This window comes from Ananas comosus, linkage group 15 (assembly GCF_001540865.1).
Source record: "Ananas comosus cultivar F153 linkage group 15, ASM154086v1, whole genome shotgun sequence".
NCBI classification, from domain to species: Eukaryota; Viridiplantae; Streptophyta; class Magnoliopsida; order Poales; family Bromeliaceae; genus Ananas; species Ananas comosus.
This window is the reverse complement of record NC_033635.1, coordinates 10,707,922-10,725,829: the sequence shown is the minus strand read 5'-3', so window position 1 is coordinate 10,725,829 and position 17,908 is coordinate 10,707,922. Positions and strand designations below refer to the sequence as shown.

At 34.7% G+C, this 17,908-nt stretch overlaps 2 protein-coding genes and 1 non-coding gene across 3 annotated transcripts; 1 reads left to right on the top strand and 2 right to left on the bottom strand.

The window, feature by feature from the left end:
• Nucleotides 624-9,353, bottom strand: LOC109720935 (DNA (cytosine-5)-methyltransferase CMT3-like). Its single transcript, XM_020248303.1, has 21 exons — nucleotides 8,810-9,353; nucleotides 8,696-8,724; nucleotides 8,484-8,580; nucleotides 7,645-7,752; nucleotides 7,434-7,553; nucleotides 7,230-7,329; nucleotides 6,904-7,112; nucleotides 6,744-6,809; nucleotides 6,435-6,662; nucleotides 6,065-6,123; nucleotides 5,889-5,955; nucleotides 5,445-5,774; nucleotides 5,236-5,304; nucleotides 5,081-5,167; nucleotides 4,859-4,946; nucleotides 3,907-4,028; nucleotides 2,851-2,955; nucleotides 2,157-2,200; nucleotides 1,965-2,034; nucleotides 1,475-1,578; nucleotides 624-1,060 (listed from the first exon to the last, which is right to left on the bottom strand). Exons 1-21 carry the CDS (start codon nucleotides 9,224-9,226, stop codon nucleotides 871-873), a joined length of 2,709 nt encoding a protein of 902 aa, XP_020103892.1. The 5' UTR covers nucleotides 9,227-9,353; the 3' UTR covers nucleotides 624-870.
• Nucleotides 13,353-13,434, top strand: TRNAS-GCU. The gene has a single exon. It is a non-coding gene; the product is annotated as a tRNA-Ser (tRNA).
• LOC109721088 lies at nucleotides 14,885-17,776 on the bottom strand. The gene is made up of 3 exons (XM_020248506.1): nucleotides 17,756-17,776; nucleotides 16,629-16,905; nucleotides 14,885-15,223 (listed from the first exon to the last, which is right to left on the bottom strand). The coding sequence occupies exons 1-3, from the start codon at nucleotides 17,774-17,776 to the stop codon at nucleotides 15,027-15,029; spliced, it is 495 nt and encodes a 164-aa protein (XP_020104095.1). The 3' UTR covers nucleotides 14,885-15,026.

Genomic DNA, 17,908 nt, shown 5'->3' with positions numbered 1-17,908 from the left:
ATTCTCAAATATCTTTTTATTCAAATTCATTAATATAAAAATATCCATCCTCTCAAAAAAATAAGATTAGTATTTTGGAATGCGTATCATTTCCAAGTAAATTCAGTATTATAAACTAGATTACTTAGTATGTTTAGCTAAATACCGTCATATTTTTTTATTCCTATTGGATTATTAGGAATCTTAAAAAAATAACGCGAACCAAACGCACCCTTATAATTGTTCAAATATTCACTTTAATATCTTATAATTTATAAAATTTTATTTGAGTACCTTGTATTTGATTTAGTAAAAATTAACAGAGTGAATAATAAAAAGAATAAAATAAAACCACAAAATATTAAAATAATATAATTTAAATCACAAGATTTTAAAATAAGAAAGTGCGGAACCACAATAATAAAAAGTTTTTTCTAAAAAATAAAATGGAACAATCGCAGTACCATAGGTGGAAAAGGAAAAGAGTGGCTGAAAAGAGATCATAGGTTCACCTTTTAGGCAAATTTTGAGGCTCAAGAAATTGTTTCAATTTCTCACTATAATAATGCATGAATAGTAGACAAAAACAGAAGCGAAAATAAGAGCAAAATTTTTCAAAACCAAAGGCAAAAACATGCGATATATTTCGCTCATGTAATAATGTAGATTAAAATTATAACTAATTTAAGTAACAATCTAAGTTACACGAAATTTCTCATTGATAAATGATGATAAATGACGCGGGGTAAAGATAAATATGTTGTTCTTCGAGACTGCGCGTAAATGACTGCTATGTTCTGAGTGATCAATACAACACACTGGCATGTCACTCAATGATGTCGTGAAATCGAATACACTTGGCAATAATGAAGAATCGAAACGGGCACGAACTCATTCCACAATTTCGCCGACTGCTTTCGTACTGGCGGATGTTGAAGTCGCTTGGCCAAAAGAAGTGAAACTCTTCGGAAGCGTGAAGAGCGGTTTGTCGTCGTGGACTCTGCCCTGGAAGGCTAGCCCTAGTGCGTATCCTAGAGCCCTCGCGACGGGGACTGCGACAGCATTTCCGACTTGTATATACCTGATATAGAAAATAAATAGAGTTCTTTGAACATAACACATAAGACTCAGGAAGAGATCCAAGATTAGGTATAATCGTTTATTGTTCCATTATTATGATGATGGAGCATTTGAATTGATGACCCAGTATAGCTTCCTAAAGAGTACTATGAATCGAGAAACAATAGCTGGGAATTCAAGTTATTGAATATCTAAAACTTTTATTGCAATGAGAAGTAGAAATAAAATTACGGACTTCAAAGTAATGTCAAATGGCAGTTTCATAGAGAAGTTTGAGACAGCCCAAACAGGCTACAAGTGAAATAAGTTAAAACCTGGTGATTATAGCATTTCAAGCATGAGAAAATGCAATGAACTAGAATGAAACTAACAAAAAAAAAAACGAAAAACAAAAAACAAAATCCAATAATAATACCTCTGTTTAATAGGGCCACAAAGCTTGTAGTAATCTGGAAAACCTTGGAGCCTTGCGTTCTCCCTGATTGTTAGAACTCTATCTTGCTCCGGATGCAAAATGATCTGTCCACATTTTCAATCGCATAGCAACACCAAAAACAAAAAGTTTCTTTTCACATAACACAAAAAAAAAAAAAAAAAAANATAAGAAGTCCAGTTACTATCCTTTTTAGAAGAACGAAGGCTTTTATTCTTTTAAGTCATTTTAGATAATAAAAATTTCAAATCGATAATCGAAACAGTAAAAGCTGATTTAAAGTGTTTATAACGTCTAAAAACTAAATGCTTTCGTCCTCCTAAAAGAATAATAATTGGATTCTCTATATAAGCCCCATTAAACTCAGAGATTCTAGGGGTTGAAAATTAAATTGCAAACACTATTACTCTCCTATTAATAGTATATATTTTACCTTCAATATCAATATTTATATATTATTTTAGTATCGTACCTGATTGTGGGGTTCAGCTCGAGTCACAACCGTAGGCACAGTTTCGTCCCACCACAAGCGCCCAAAAGGCCTGCAACAAATGGTTTCCAAAAAAAAAAGAAAAAAAGAAAAGAAAAGATAAATTGTTATAAAAGCATTATTTTTTATGGGGAAAAAACAAGAAAAATTCGGAAATGGAATGAATAACCGTACTTTGGAGATTTCCCCTTAATGAATGACATAGCATAGTCCGGTACCTGTGGCCAAAAAGAATATAAATTATTTTTTTGTACTTTTTTTTTAGTTCTTGATGCTTCCCCTGAACTGCTAACCCTGTGACCACCCCCAAAAACCATCTGACTCAGAATTAGGAGTTTAATTTTTCACTTTTTAAAAGATTTTAATATATTAGTAATTTGATTAAATAGCAAATTTCATTACTGAAAAGATAATTCTTAATGTGTAAAAATAATTTAAAAAGTTGAATATAATATATCATTCAGCACATTTGATCCCACTTCTTATCTATACAATATTATAAATTCTTTTACATAGTTTTAAAAATATATATATATAAACAAAATATTTATACATTCCAACAGGACTTACTTATTTGTGTATCTAAATACATATAACAAGGATGGCTAAAAATCAGAGATTTTGCACATAAAATTTACTGTTTTTGTGTTTTTTTTAAAAAATTTGAGACTTGTCAAACCTATCCTTTTTTTTTTCAGAAAATTCCACAACTTGCTGCCAAAGAATCTTTCCATCTCATCACATGTGGGATGGGAAATGTCAGTGAATACAGTGGCAAAAAGAGTTGGTGGAAGTAGTCAAATCAAGCAAGAGTAGGATCATGTTTTTAAAGGGAACAAGGAAAACTTAAAAACACAGTATATATTACCAGAGGTTTTCCTGAGGGCAGTAGTACCCGTTCAACTTCAGGGTCCCACTCCACAACATTGTCAGGACCAACCTTAACTCCCGGGAGGTCACGGAAGTTGGCACCCTACAACAGGAAAGAGCAGAAACATAAGAAAATTCTAGGAATGCTGCATAAGTGAGTGTTAGCAATGGCGTCTAGAGCAGATTTTTTGTTTCAAAAAATGAGCACTCAAGTAAGAATTTGACAAAGAAAAATATCAAAACACATTTAAGATAAGAAAAAATTTTAAATGAACTTTCGCTCATTTTCAAGCTCTAATTTCGTGCACCTTTTATGAGAATGTTTAGTAGTTAGGAAAGTTTCGAACTTCTACTGTAGTGAAAGATAAAATCAACTCTAAACTAAAAGAATTTCAAGTTGTAGGTTCTGGTTCTACCCTAGAAAATTGTTAGGGGAATTTGATGAAAACTTGTTAGTTTCATCTAATAACAATACACTGTACAGCCGAAAGAAACCAGTCTACTTATACTATCAAGGGGGGATTGGATTCAAAGATCAACTAATTCAACAAAACAATGCTTTTTAAGAACCAAAAGCAACACGTAGCTAGGGCCTTTTTTGAAAAGCAAATGCATTGTATCCTAGAGAAAATACAACAACATAAATTATAGAATAGAAAACAAAAAAAATCATACAGAAATTATCTGAAGACATGCTTACATATATCAGTACATTGTGACACTATCATGTCACATTTCATATAAATTATTATTTTGAGAAAATTATTTCACGTAAATTATTACAATAAAATATTTCTAACATAAAATTTCACTAGTTAAAAAAAAAGGAATTATATATTAAATTTGACGAATTAAGGTATATGACTAGTCGTATGCGAATATGATCTATTCAAGGTGGTAGTCTAACTATATCTGCTTCGCAGGCAGATATATAAGATGATACACCACATTTTAAAATAGTATTAAGCAACACTTTTACAAAAGTGTTGGCTGGGCTAAAAGTAGTGGTATAAAAAACTACCAAACCAATAAGATTTTCACAATGATAACGAACCTTTCTCTTGGGAATTTGACAGACTCGACCGTAATCATCATCGTTTAACTTTAGAGGTCTATGGTCGAACAATTTACCCTTCGCGGCAGTTCTTTCATCATCAAAGGAAAAATCCAACATATCTATTCAAAAATCAAGAGGAAAATAGAAAAATTAGAAAACTTTTGCCTCACAGTATTGAAATCTTTCTTGTTATACCAAAACCAACATCTCGAGCAAATATAAAGAAGGATAATAAATCAGTTGAGAACACAATTAATGCTAGCAAAAGCTAGAAAGTTGCCCAAGAAATTTGTATGGTAAGCATTGTGCTGTCTGTCAAAAATGCTTGTCTCTAATCAACTTGCAACCTTCAAAAGAGAACCCAAATCTAACTAAAAGGGGTCTCCAAAGCACAGAAGATTTGAAGCCCATCCACCCAAAGTAGAAATAAAGCCTTTTAAGCAAACTTGCAATAGAAGAACCAAAACCCAGGGAAAAAGTTTGAATGAATCAGTAAGCTACTTATACTTAGCCCCAAAAAAATACCAAAATGATTCAAAGGGTTTCCCTTTGTAATGTTTCACTGCAAGACCTAGTAGTAGGGGACTGGTAGAATCCATATTTTGCTAACTACAAGGCAAGATCTTCAAGAATGGCATTGAAGTATGCAGCAAATATTAAGACTGAAAACCTCCATGTTCCTTTATTCTCTCTGAAATGAAAACTAAAACAAATCCTAAAGAGAAGATGAGATAACCAACTCCTTTTTCAACTACTCGCCAATGGGAAATTACTTTTCCATTAAAAACTGCCTTTTGGTACTAGAAGAGTGACAACCCAAAGCAAACAACTATGGCCTAAATAAGTGAATGCTGTAGAATCACCCATTGAACTCTTATGGAAAACTTTAGAGCAATTCAAAACCCCAAAATATAGAAAAATAATCTAGTCAAGAACAAAATAATTTTACCTGCTCGACTGCGCCGAATAAAGCGCTGAAATTCTGTTCGTGGAGGGCCAGCATAGGGCAACTCATCATGCTCTTCATCATTTTCAACCTACAAAATAAAAGAATAAATTAAGAATACAAGAACACAGATGATGGATGTAATGATAATATGAAAGCATAGAGAAAAATGTTTGTATGATATAAGTTGAAGAAAAAGAAAAGCAAGAGGGAAAATGCATCTACCGGTGGCAGATCTGATATAGCATCGGCAAGTAGCAGTGCTTTCTTCAGATCCCTATCTTGTGTTTCATCATATGCGACAATATTTTGCTACAAAAATATCAACCCATCAGAGCCCAATGTTTGATGGATAAGAAGTAATGTATTACTTCGCATACCTCAAACTCGTTTGGTGTGCCTCCCCGAACAACAACATCATGTGTAGGTAGTGGAAATTGAGGCAAAATCTGCACATTACATAAAATGATTAGACGACTTAAGGGAAAGCTAGATGTATATTTATAATAAGTTTAACTATTTGATATTGATAGCAGCAAAGTATCCCAAAATAGTTGTGTTGGCGTTGCATAGATAGCAACTAACAAACCTCTGTTGGAAGTGCGCCCCAAAGGAAAACACGCATTCGGAATTGTGGAAGACCATAACACCCTGCAACCATCATGCCTAACCGAGCTTGATAATTCATCGCCACAAATCTGCTTAATGCATATCTTCCAAGAAACCCTTTTGCGAACTTCAATATGTCAACCACATTCTCCATAAGAACATATCTCGGCTTCAGATACTCCACAATATCCATAAAAACAACCATCTGTTGATTCTTCTCATCCTCAAGTGGAGCTGTATTTTTCCTAAACCTGTTGAATCCACTGATCCCTTGACATGGTGGCCCACCACAGATGACATCAACAGTGCCCTAAAATAGTAGAATCAGCAAAATAACAAATAATGGATAAATAATGGTTTTATTAGCAGTGTTCCTACAACACTAATTGAAGGTAGAAAAATTACAAAAGGGAGATAAACTTACAGGTAGAGGTAATATATTTTTCTTGTACCCATTTCTCACAAAGCTTTCAATCTTCCCTTGACATTTGCTAATAAGATAAAAGGAAAAAAGAATTATAAGAAAACAGCAAGTAGTGACATATAGGAGACACTATGAAAAAAAATGTATAACCAAATACAAATAAAGGTCAAAACTACCTTAATCCCTCCATAGGTTCCCATGTATCATCACTAGGTCCGTAACCTTTCCATCGTACCTAATTAGGAATCATGGAATATTTAGTTAGAAAGGCTTCTTTAGTGGAGTGCTAATTGAGTAGTGCTGTTAGGGTAAGAATTGATAGCTTCTTTCCAGAAACTTTTCAGCAGCTTCTCTGATAAAAAAAGGAGCAATAGCTCTAATTGGAGCTCCCACTTTTGGGTCTAAAAATTTCCTCCTGAAGCAGAATTTCTAAACTTTTCTGATGTTCAATAAATTTGATAAAAGGAAGTTCAAGAGCAAAGAACCATAACGATCATCATGTATCAATAGTCTTTTTTATCTCTTCTAAATGTGAAGCGAAGGTACCTTGAACTTCAAACCAACTTTCCCAATGTTATGGGGATCACCATAGCATATACCGACAAGCTTTCCAACTTCGAATTCACCCTTAGGGACTTCAGAAGAATCATCCGCCTCATCATCGTCGAAGCAACAATGTTCACCATTTTCTGATGCGGCAACTTTATACTTTTTACATAATTTCTCCCACTCCTTGAGAAGGGCTAGGAAGTCTTCTGCTTTCTCGTTCCTCACCTAAAAACAGAACACGACCATTAGTGTCAACTTACTTTCATGTTAGTAAACAGGATATTTTTTCTTTTTTTGACATAATACCTCTGTTCGTGGATGATTAAGTTTGAGACTTTCGCATGCATGGCTATTTATATCAACTGCCCAGCGCTAAAAAAAATGACAACAGAGCAAAATTTAAATTGAAGGACATAATAGTTCTTAAGATAATTATGATTATTGAGTTTTTCAACTATAAACTCACTGTTTGAAGATTTAAGCCAGATAAAGCAGCACCCAAGCATAAACCTGTAGACATAGCACCACAACCTGAATAAAGGTCCAGTAGTGCTATCACATTCTTTTCCCCTGAGGATGCTTCCTCGGAATCAGAATGTGATTTTGCTTTTGAAGTATTTGGTGCTTCTTCAGAAGAAATTGTTGATGACGTCTCACTACCCGCTCTCTTCTTTTCTGTAAAAACAAGGATCAGCATTTCCTTATAGAATTCACAACATTCTGATCCATCTCTAAAGCGAAGAAGGAAAAACATTCCTTAACCAACTGTATAATGATATTGTCAATTATTACCTGGTGGCAAATTCGTGAACATTGAATATGCCAACGTATAAGACATATCATAGTAAAGATCACAGTCTGGAATTGCTTTCTTTTTTGCATCCAAATCAATCTAGGGAAGGAAAAGCAAGATATATTAGCAAAACAAAAGAAAATTCACATGGAGAAAAGTGTGGGTCCAATCAAGCAGACAACAGGCCGAAATTTCATTCTTACATTTGGAGCAACACGGACAATTCTGATTTTAGACACGATGCAATCAAGAATATTATCATTTTTCTCATCTGACAAGAAAACTCTCTTTGGATCATGAATGCTGGCATGACTTTTGATGACCTGCAACATACACAGCACTAGTAAAACTGTCCATAATTACATTCTAGTTTCTGCAAAAGGCAAAAGCTATTCTGAACATAATTTTACATACTGTGTCTTCTGCTTTGAAGAACCATTGTGCTGTGAAGTACAATGTGTGATCCCTCCCTTCAAAAAACTCTACGATCCGCCCAATGTAATCAGGCTCCCCATCTCCAGCCTAGCATAGTAAGTGTAGTATATAGCATATAAGTTCATTCTAAACAATCTTTAAAAAAAATGAAAAAGGTGCTTCAAAGCAGCATATGATCACAAATTAAAGTCAAATTATAAGAACTGATCCAGCATGTTAAACAGTGAACAAAGAATCCAACTTATTGGCAGCCAAAACTATTAGTAAGAGTTTATTGCTTGAATCAAGGCACGAACCTCTTAATAGTTATTTAAACTAACATCGATTTTGTTAATAGAATTATTTTTTAATGCTTGACTGGTTCAATCTACTATTAATTGGTGCATGATCTTGATTTCTATAGACGCATATGTGGAATTAGTTACTTAAATGCCATGCATTATCCACAAAAAGCCTTAAACACCATAGACTATTACTGGGGTGAGCAAAATGACTTTCAGCAATGAAGTACAATATACCAAACAGGAAAGTGCAACATGGATACTGCATTTATGCGACGCAAAATGCAAGATGGGTTTGGATCTTGTTCATGGGGAAAAGAATATCATGTTATAAATGCATTCAAAATTTCTCCGCTCGATCCCAAAAATTCGGAGTGAGCATATAAGATTGGAAAATATAACATATCATCACCACAATCGACATCAATTTCTTACAACTACAAACTACAGAAACAAGGATTAGTACAATAGACAAAGAATGATATCGCAATGAAACAGAACCGATCGAAAAATACCACAGCTGATTAATCGACTCACCTTGACGTATACATCGTCCCCAAGGTCATAAACAATGCCATCAACCTTCGCTTTCAAATAATGGCACCTTGCCTTCAAATCTTCGTCTTCATCACCCCTACAATAACATACAAAACCCATCTTCGAACATAACAGTTAGAAAAATGAAAAATTTAAGCCAAATTGCATCTCAGCTGAAACAGCATTGTTCCTTTTCTTCTCCAAAGTTTTACCTTTTATTGACAACAAAAGTGGTCCACACCTATTAACAAGAAGAAAGATTTAGGAACCGTACATGATTCACCTCCAACATAGATACATACAAAGGTGGCTCCTTTGCTGTTTACCTTCTTCTTGTATCTCTCCGGCCACCGCTCCTTTGCTTCCGCATCCGGTATCGGATCCCCAACAAAGCACACTTCCGAATCCTCGTCGCCATCATCCGATCTATGCTTCCTAGGTTGCGCCACCCTCTTCTTCGGCGCCTCGCTCCGCTCCTCCTCTCGTGGCTCCTCCTCCTCCTCCATCTCCTCCTCATCTAACTCCTCCGCGCACTCATCGTCGCCAACCGCCTCCTTCTTCGCCGGCGCCTTCCGCCTCCTCTTCCCCGATCTGCGCTTCGATCCCGCATCGCTTCCCGCCTCCTCCGCATCCGGGTCGGCCTCTTCGGCCCCCGCCCTGGCCGGATCGGCGGCGGACGCGGCCCCCGGCTCCTCCCGCTTGCGACGGCGCCTCGCCCGCTGCTCCACCGCCGCCGTGGTCATCTCCGGCGAGGTCGTCGGCGGGGGGGATCGGGGGGGTTAGGATTAGGAGGCGTGGGGAGAGCGCAAGGGTTTCGGTGGGTTTAGGGTTGGTGAGAGAGCTAGGGTTTTTGGTGGGGGACGAGTTTTGAATCGTATATGGTGGGGTTTCTCTTTATGGGTTTTGTGGGGGGTGATTTTTGAACGGGGGGGCAATCGAGCGGGAAACGGAATTAACGGGAAAATTTAACCGGATTTGAATGTAATGTTTTTGCGGCCGTTGACGTCCGACGATTCGGTTGGACCAATCGGAAGCGAGCGTCGCCATGTCGGAGAAAAAAAATTGGATGGACCTGGTGTATCCGAGCACTTCATACGCCGTACACTCATTGTGTTGTATTAGGATAAATTGGTCCACAAACTATTGATCTCACAAGTTTGACTTTATTATACTTTAGTATTATTTTTCTTTGCTACATTATACTTTTTTTCCAAACACATTATTATATTATTGTATTTTATCATTTTCTATCTTGTACTATTTTATTTTTTCATAATAATGTCACTAAATTGTTAAGAGATATTGGTTAAATAATAGACAAAATATAAAATAAATCTCTATAATAAACTCATTTTTATCAAGCTTTTTTAATTATTTTTTATGTCGAGATGAGTTGAATATATGCTAAGACACTTTTAACCAGTATTTTATTACATCTTTTATATAAAAGTATAGGCATATTATTTATAGTAACTGTAAAGAAAGAATTGTTGAGTGGTGTCTTTGAAAAAGAAATAATTAGTGTAGGAAATAAAAAAGTTCGTAAAATACAGTATAGTATAGTGACATTCAAGCTATAATATTTAAATTTGGTCCCTAAATTTTTTAACTATGTTTTATTTTTGTTCCTATCTTTCTTTTGGTGTGCGCTGTGGTGTAGTGCTAGGACGACTTCTTGAGTAGAGAGAACAAGAAGAAAGAAGAAAAAGGAGGCAACGGAGCGAAGAAAATTTTACTGATTAAAAGCAAATAAGTTACAACATATAGAGACTCAAATTGTTCTCTATTGTGACTTGACCTTCTTAAAGCATATTACATTCGGCTGCTTAGTTCTGACGAAACTTAGACGGATGGATCCGGCTAGCCTTCGCCTTGAATTAAAGAACTCCAAACATCTAAGTTTTTAGCCAAGATCTCTAAATGGCCAAAATATCACTCCTTGACTAATGCTATGTTCAGCCGCTTAAATTATATCGAACTAGAAATATCGAATTCAAGTGGTTATTAGCCTGAAGATAAGTAACTCTGGAACTTTCGGTTGAAATTGAAAATATCTAAACTAAATTGCTTTACTCTCGAATGAAATGAAAAAGCTACTACTACCTTAAAATTACCTCAAAAGGTTTAAATTAGTCTATTTGTGAAAACAAATCGTGTTTCTGTTCGTATGTGTGGTATTTATAGCCTCGGCACCCCAAACCAAAATCTAAGCTTTCTTGATGAGCTCAAATTTTATTTAAAAACTGTATCATAATAATTTCTACTGAAATCCCATTTGATAATTGAATCCAATAAACTCAACCGAATTTTGGAAATACCAAAACGTTTATCTCTTTCCAAACATAATTCGCTCATTAAACGCCCCGCATCTTTCACCATTATTCCTATTTATTAAACTACTAAAATATTGCACAAACACACAGCCCAGATCCTTAACAACAATATTTTTTTTATTAACACCTATTCAATATTTTTTTTTTGTTTTCTTTGAGTTAGTTCGATCAACTAAGTCAAAAGGCCAACTAAATTTTAAAATTATACGATATATTAGCCAAGAATTACTCTAATTTTATTTATTAATAATAATTTAAATTACTAAATTTGTTTAAATCGCTAATGAATTTAATACTATTTTTAATTTAATTTCTAAAATTAACTAATTCAAAAAAAAAAAGTTAAGGTAGTCTCAATCAAAAAACTGTAATTAGTCGAGAACCAATTTCAGAACCGACTATAGTTAAGGGGTCTCCGTTCACTTTTACCTCTATTGTGGTCTTGGATGGTGGACCCGGTGCATGCAATAATTTGTTCCAGGGCGGGGACGTACATTTTCAAATTTTAGATTCTGTGTGCGTTTTTGGTGTTGACTTTGCTTACTTTTCACTGCAGTTACTCAATTTTTTTTTTTTTTTGGAAAAACTTCGAATAACATCTCTGTAGTTTTACATTTTCTCATTTTAATATCCTATAATTTAAAGTGTATGAATTTAGTGTTATATGGTTTCATTTTTATCTTTTTATTATTGATCTCACTAATTTTGTTTGTTAAATCAGTGACAAAGTTAAAGCTAAATGGTACTAAAGCGAATATTCAATAAACCTAGGTAGGGTATCTGAAGTTTTTTTAATATAATTTAATAAAATATTAACGAAAAAGCTGACGAAAAAATAAAAATAAAATCACAGGACACTAACTTGATACACTTTAAACCACATGGTACTAAAGTGAGAAAGTGCGAAACCACAAGGGTGGTATTTAAAGTTTACCTTTTTTTTTTTTAAGGATAAACTACAAAAAAAATTTCAGTAAGGGTGTGTTTAGAATCTTTAGATCCCTGTAAAACTTCTTTAAAAAACTTTTTTGGAAGATTATTTTGTAGATTCTCTGAAAACAACAAGTTTTCGCTTTCCGCGGACAGAGGGCGGAAAACAAAAACTATGCTAAAAAATGCGCGGCTCAAGAGGCTGATTTTTAGCAACAATAACTCATTGGGCTTAAACCACCGGCCCAAAATACTTAAGTCCAATTATTGTTATTAGACGTGAGTTCTCTTACATATCTAATGATAATTCCATTCCTATCCGATGTGGGACTAATGGGGTGTCACAGTTTTAGTGGAACCAAACAATCCCTAAAGGATAATTGCTTAAATACATACTTTTGAAACAATTTGACCTTTTTATTTAGCCTGCCTAGAAGGCTAATGTTAAAAATACTTTTTTTAACGTCTCAAATTCTTTCAATTATATCTCTAAAATTAAATTCTTTCAGTTAATGGTTAACAATAATCGTTATTTCTGTGAAAATACTATTTTGCAATTTCAAGCCTTCACCGACTTTTCTTATTTGTTCTTAATTTTGGGACAAAAGAGGCATTTTAATTTTTTGACTTTTCAAATATACTCTGCTACGATCACAAACTTTTCTTATTCGCCTTAAGTTTGGGACGAAAGACGTATTTTGATTTTTTTTGTAACTTTGTAAAAATATAACCTGAGATGACTTAACGGGTATTAACAGCGGGGTTATTTTTGAATGAATAATGGAGAAATATACGGTGGATTTATTTGAAAAAAATAAGTTGGGGGATATATATATATATATATATAGAGTCCGGCTACTATACTTTTATGAGTATTGGCTCTCTTATACTCATAAGTTTTCAGCCTTTAGATTTATTCCTTTAATCATTTCCACTCATTAGATCATACTATTCAACCAACTACCTACTCAACCCTAGGGGACCACTATCATTCTAAATGGGGACCACCATCATCCTAACCACACATCCTATTAATCAACGGTTAAAAATTTATGAGTACAAGGGGTCTATATTCATAAGAGTATAGTAGCCCCAGCCTATACATATATATATATATATATATATATATATATATATATATATATGTATATAGAGTTGGGCTAGAATACTATTGATAGTAAAAGATCCTTTTTGCTATCAAGTTTTTAGCCTTTGGATCAATTCCTATAATCATTTCTAACCATTGGATTAAATATTATATATAACCCAGTAGGGACCACTCAACCCTAGGGGACTAATATCATTCTAATCCTACAATTTCTCATCAAAGGGTTAAAAACTTGATAGCAAAATGGGCCTTTTGCTATCAAGTTTTTAACTTTTAGCTCAACTCCTTTCATCATTTCTAACCATTGGATTAAATATTATATATAACCCAGTAGGGACCACTCAACCCTAGGGGACTAATATCATTCTAATCCTACAATTTNTATATATATATATATATATATATGATATTTTTATAAGTGTTGAGGGGTTTAAAATACTAAAAGGTATATAATATATTATGTTAAATTCAAAATATATAAATACTAAAGTATCAACCGTCGCTTTGGCCGAGTGGTTAAGGCGTGTGCCTGCTAAGTACATGGGGTTTCCCCGCGAGAGTTCGAATCTCTCAGGCGACGTGTTAAATTTTGCTTTTTTAAATTTTATTTCCTTGCTTTTTTTTTTTTCTTTTTTTTTTGCTTAAATAAGGTGATGAAAGGAAAATATAATTCTTAAGCAAGTTGCACAAATTAATTTGGAATAATTGCCGACATACCTCTCAAAACCTCTGAAATATTTTATTTATTTCTTTTTTTTTTGTTTCAAATGTACCTCTTATATATTTCTCTGTTATTCAAAAATATTCCTGCTATTAGTGCCCGTTAAGTCAATTCAGGTTAAATCTGAGTTAAATTTCTACCTTAGTTAAAAACTAATTAAAATACCTATTTTGTCCCTAACTTAAGGGCAAATAAGAAAATTGGAGCAAAAAAATAATATATTTGAAAAGTGAAAAAGTTAAAATACTTCTTTTGTTCCTAACCTATGGGTAAATAAAGTGATGATAGAAAAGTATATTTAAAAAAGCAAAATGAAACTTTTTTTTTTTTTTTTTTTTTTTTTAGTTATTGTTTAAATGATGTGGTATCGCCCTATACTTACTATATATTATTATATTAAGGGGTTCAATTGCATTAGGAGAGAGTTAGGTAGCACGCTATCCACTTCGTTTATTTCATTTAGAAATAAATTTAGCTGAAAATATGAATCAACTAGAACTCAAACTTGGGTCTCGGGTACCAACCACCAAGCCCTTTGTCACTTGCTATAGGGACTGTCGGTGAGATTTTCTAAAATTAATGGCTGTTCCTAAGATTTTTACTAAGAGAATTTAACTCTAGAAATATATTTTTAATAATACTAAGAAAGTTGAAAAATTTTCAGAAGTATATATAAGCAATTGCCCCAACTAATTTTTCCAAAATAATAATTAGATAAGGAAATAGAATCCTCCCAATCTAGGGCAAGTTACTTGCACAACTTCACAACTCTTTTCCACTCTTTCTTCCCATTAAAATAAAAAGGGTTCATAATTTCATGTCTCTCCTGCTTTGAAAAACAAAAATTAGGTCCCTGTAATCTTCTACATCATTTAAAGGGAAAATCAAGATGTAGGAAGGAGGTGTTTAGCCCAGATTCTGGAAAATAATTTTAAGTCCAAAAATAATTTTTGCTGCGAGAGCGTTTGGTAATCCGTTTTTTAAAAACGTACAGAACTTACATAAACTATAGATCATTTTGAGTCGACTATCTAATCTTTCAAAATTTTAATTTTATTATCCAACCTTTCAATCTGTTTGATTTGAGACAGTCAATGACATTTTGACTTTAAAATTTGAATACGTTAGTACATTTCATTCTATTCTTAGAATTTCAAATTTATTAAAATACGCAATTAGCTCAAATTTTAAAGTCAGTAAAATCAAACAAATTGAAAGACTGGATAATAAAGTTGAAATTTTAAAAGGTTGAATAATCGACTCAAAATGATTAGTCTATGTTCCTACTCCGGAATCAAATGAGAAATCATTAGAAAAGATTCATATGCAAGCATGCTCGAACAATATTTATATTGGCATGGAACTGGAAAAGGAAGCACACAAAAAATTGTATTTGCTTTTTTACACCAGAAAGAAAACTTTGTTACCACTTGTTGCAGAACTGAAAATCCTTATTTCTGACATCTTAACACAGCAAGGTAGAAGTTAGGCTCATCGACGAATTCCGTTATCTGGTACGAATTCTCCGTTGCGGCCTTCTCCAGAAGAGCTTTGTCAGGCAAGTCGGCGGTTACCATGTCGGGATACTGTTGCCAATGTTGTTCGACAACCTGCCTCCCTTGATCGAAGCAGATGACTACTCTCGCACCTTAACAACAGCATAAGAAATCGTCAAAAGCAAAATAAAAAATGTATAATCGAATTGAAAGGGTTGGTTGCTGTCAAGTCATTTGCAATTTAGTCATGTAGCAACGGAAATACGGTTGAAGTTTGGCAGTTCTATAATCATATAGTGTCCTGAAAAGCTAACACCGATTAATTTACTTCAGAGAAGTTATAATGATATCACCCAAAAATTTGATATAGAATTCTAATTTGAGGGCAAATACTTCCAACTTTTAATCCATTGGATGCACATCGCAAATAGCGGGCATAAGCAAGAACCTCAATGCCTGCCACAAGTAACCGATCCGTAATCGACACGTCCTTGAATTGCAATGCGGCATCCAACAGATAAAAGGTCAAAATTATTGCCCTGAAATACTCTCCGAGTACACGGATACATTCATAATCACAGAGGAAGAGATAGATAAAGGTATTTCCCGAAGTATCAAACCCTAACTACTTCCATTTCAAAACCAATGCTTTTGAGTCGATGATCCATGCCCTCTTGCTGTTCCGGTTTTTCTCCTTTTCACTCCTCTTACTATTCTCTTCCCAGAAAAAGGAACATCAATCTCGCAAGTGATATCCCATTACAGGATTCTTTATCCCTATCACTAACAACATTCAACAATTAACCACGTATATTTACTCCGCCCAGCGCCAGCAATAACAATCACCTACAAGATTGCTGTTTTCTACAACCGAAGACTACTCCCATTACAATTAACTTGAACTAACACTCATTTACTAGCAAACAAACAAGGTGTTCTTGAAAACCTCTCAGTCAAAATAGCTGTACCTCCGGAAGGCACTAATGCACAACTCCATCATGAAAGATTGGTCTATAATAAGTGATTTAAGGAGGATCGAACTGCTCGGCTAGTAAACAAGCAAGCCAATCCAATTTCGGTTTCTGAATACGTTAGCTATCTAGTTTGTAAATTTTCACTGTTTCCTAATTCCAACAACATGAACTAAAGAAACAAACTTCAAAGGAGTTAGAAGTAGAGCTATTCGAAAAAAAAACACAACAATATTTTTTTTTCTAAAATTTTTCAGGCCAGAAGCTTCTGGCCACAACCTAAATTCTTAGAGTAGATAAGTTGTTTCAGAAGCTAGGACAAACAAGCCCTACTTAAGGGTGTAGTGGTGTTTGAATAGGAAAGTGTTATACTAAAGTGCCTCTAATATAATCTCTCCTAAAGAAGTAGAAGCACAAAATTGATGTTTCTATTTTTGGATCTCAGAATCTCAGCTTTAATTCCAAGTACAGCAGAAGTATCAGATAAATTTTGGTCACCAAAAGCTCGACTAGATGATGCTGTTGCTAAAAGCAGAAGCAGAAGCAGATTTAACAAGGAAGGAGAAAGAAGAGGACGAATCTAAACCTGGAGAACATCGCGGAGCGAGAGATTCCAAGAGCTCTGCGATAGAAAGCCCCATCCCGGGGAAGTAGCAAACGAACACGGCGTCGAACGGGGCGAACTTCTCCGGCACGGCGGCGGCGCCGCCCTGCCAACACCGGACGCGATCGTGGGCCTCCTTGATCATCGCGAGCGCGAAGAGCGACTCGTGGACGGCGACGAGGAGCTCGCAGGGGCCCGCGGACTCCACCAGGGCGTCGTCCGGGGGGTCGAGGAAGGACCAGTCGCTCTCGACGAGGTCCTCGACGGGGATGGAGGAGGAGGTGGCGGAGATGAGGGGGAGAGGGGAGTAGGAGGAAGGGGAGGAGAGGGAGAGGGGGCGGCGTGGAGGGAGTAGGTGTTTGAATCGGAGGCGACGGGGAAGAGGGTGGGTCGGGGTTAGGGTTAGGGTTTTGGGAATGGTGGGAATGGAGGAGGAGGAGAGCGAAGAGACGGAAAGAGGAGACATGGCGAGAGAGAGAGAGAGAGAGAGAGAGAGAGAGAGAGGGAGCTCGGTATGAACAGGGAAGAGCTGCTACATTTAGGGGCCGTTTGGTTTGGTTGCATGTAGTTGTAACTGTACTGCAGTTGTAACTATATGTAAATACAAATTTCGTGATTGGTTTGATATATTTAACTCCAACTGCTACAATGCAGTTCAAACTACACCCTAATTGACCGCAGTTCCAACTACAGCAATTGGAGTGAGTAATTTTAAATAAAAGGTATGCTTACCTTTTTCAATATTTTTTAAACAAATTTTTTTTTTCTTTTTTTACATTGGAGGTAATCTCACCATCATATATATAAAATAATAAAATTTTAAAAATTATTTTTCAATTGCATGCAACCAAATAAATTATTTATACTTGCAGCGCTTTCTACTACATCCAACCAAATAAGATTCATGTATTTATAATTGCTGTATTTTCAACCGCATGCATCTTTAACTACACTGCATTTATAATTACATCCAATCAAAGGGCCCCTAAATGTATTTATTAAAGTTTAAATAAAAATAATTTTTCTTTCACTATTTGATCTGAAACTAAAACTAATTTAAACAAAAATTAGAGTTTATTATTATTATTATTATTTTTTGGTAAAAATACATGCCCTTCAACTATGGCCATTCAGAATAGACCCCTGACCTTTTAATTTTTTTGATTAGTAGCCCTAATGTTCTAATACTAATTGTTAGAAATTTTATAAAATTTAATTACTCTAAATTTTATTATTAAAAACTAATTAAAATTATTTAATGT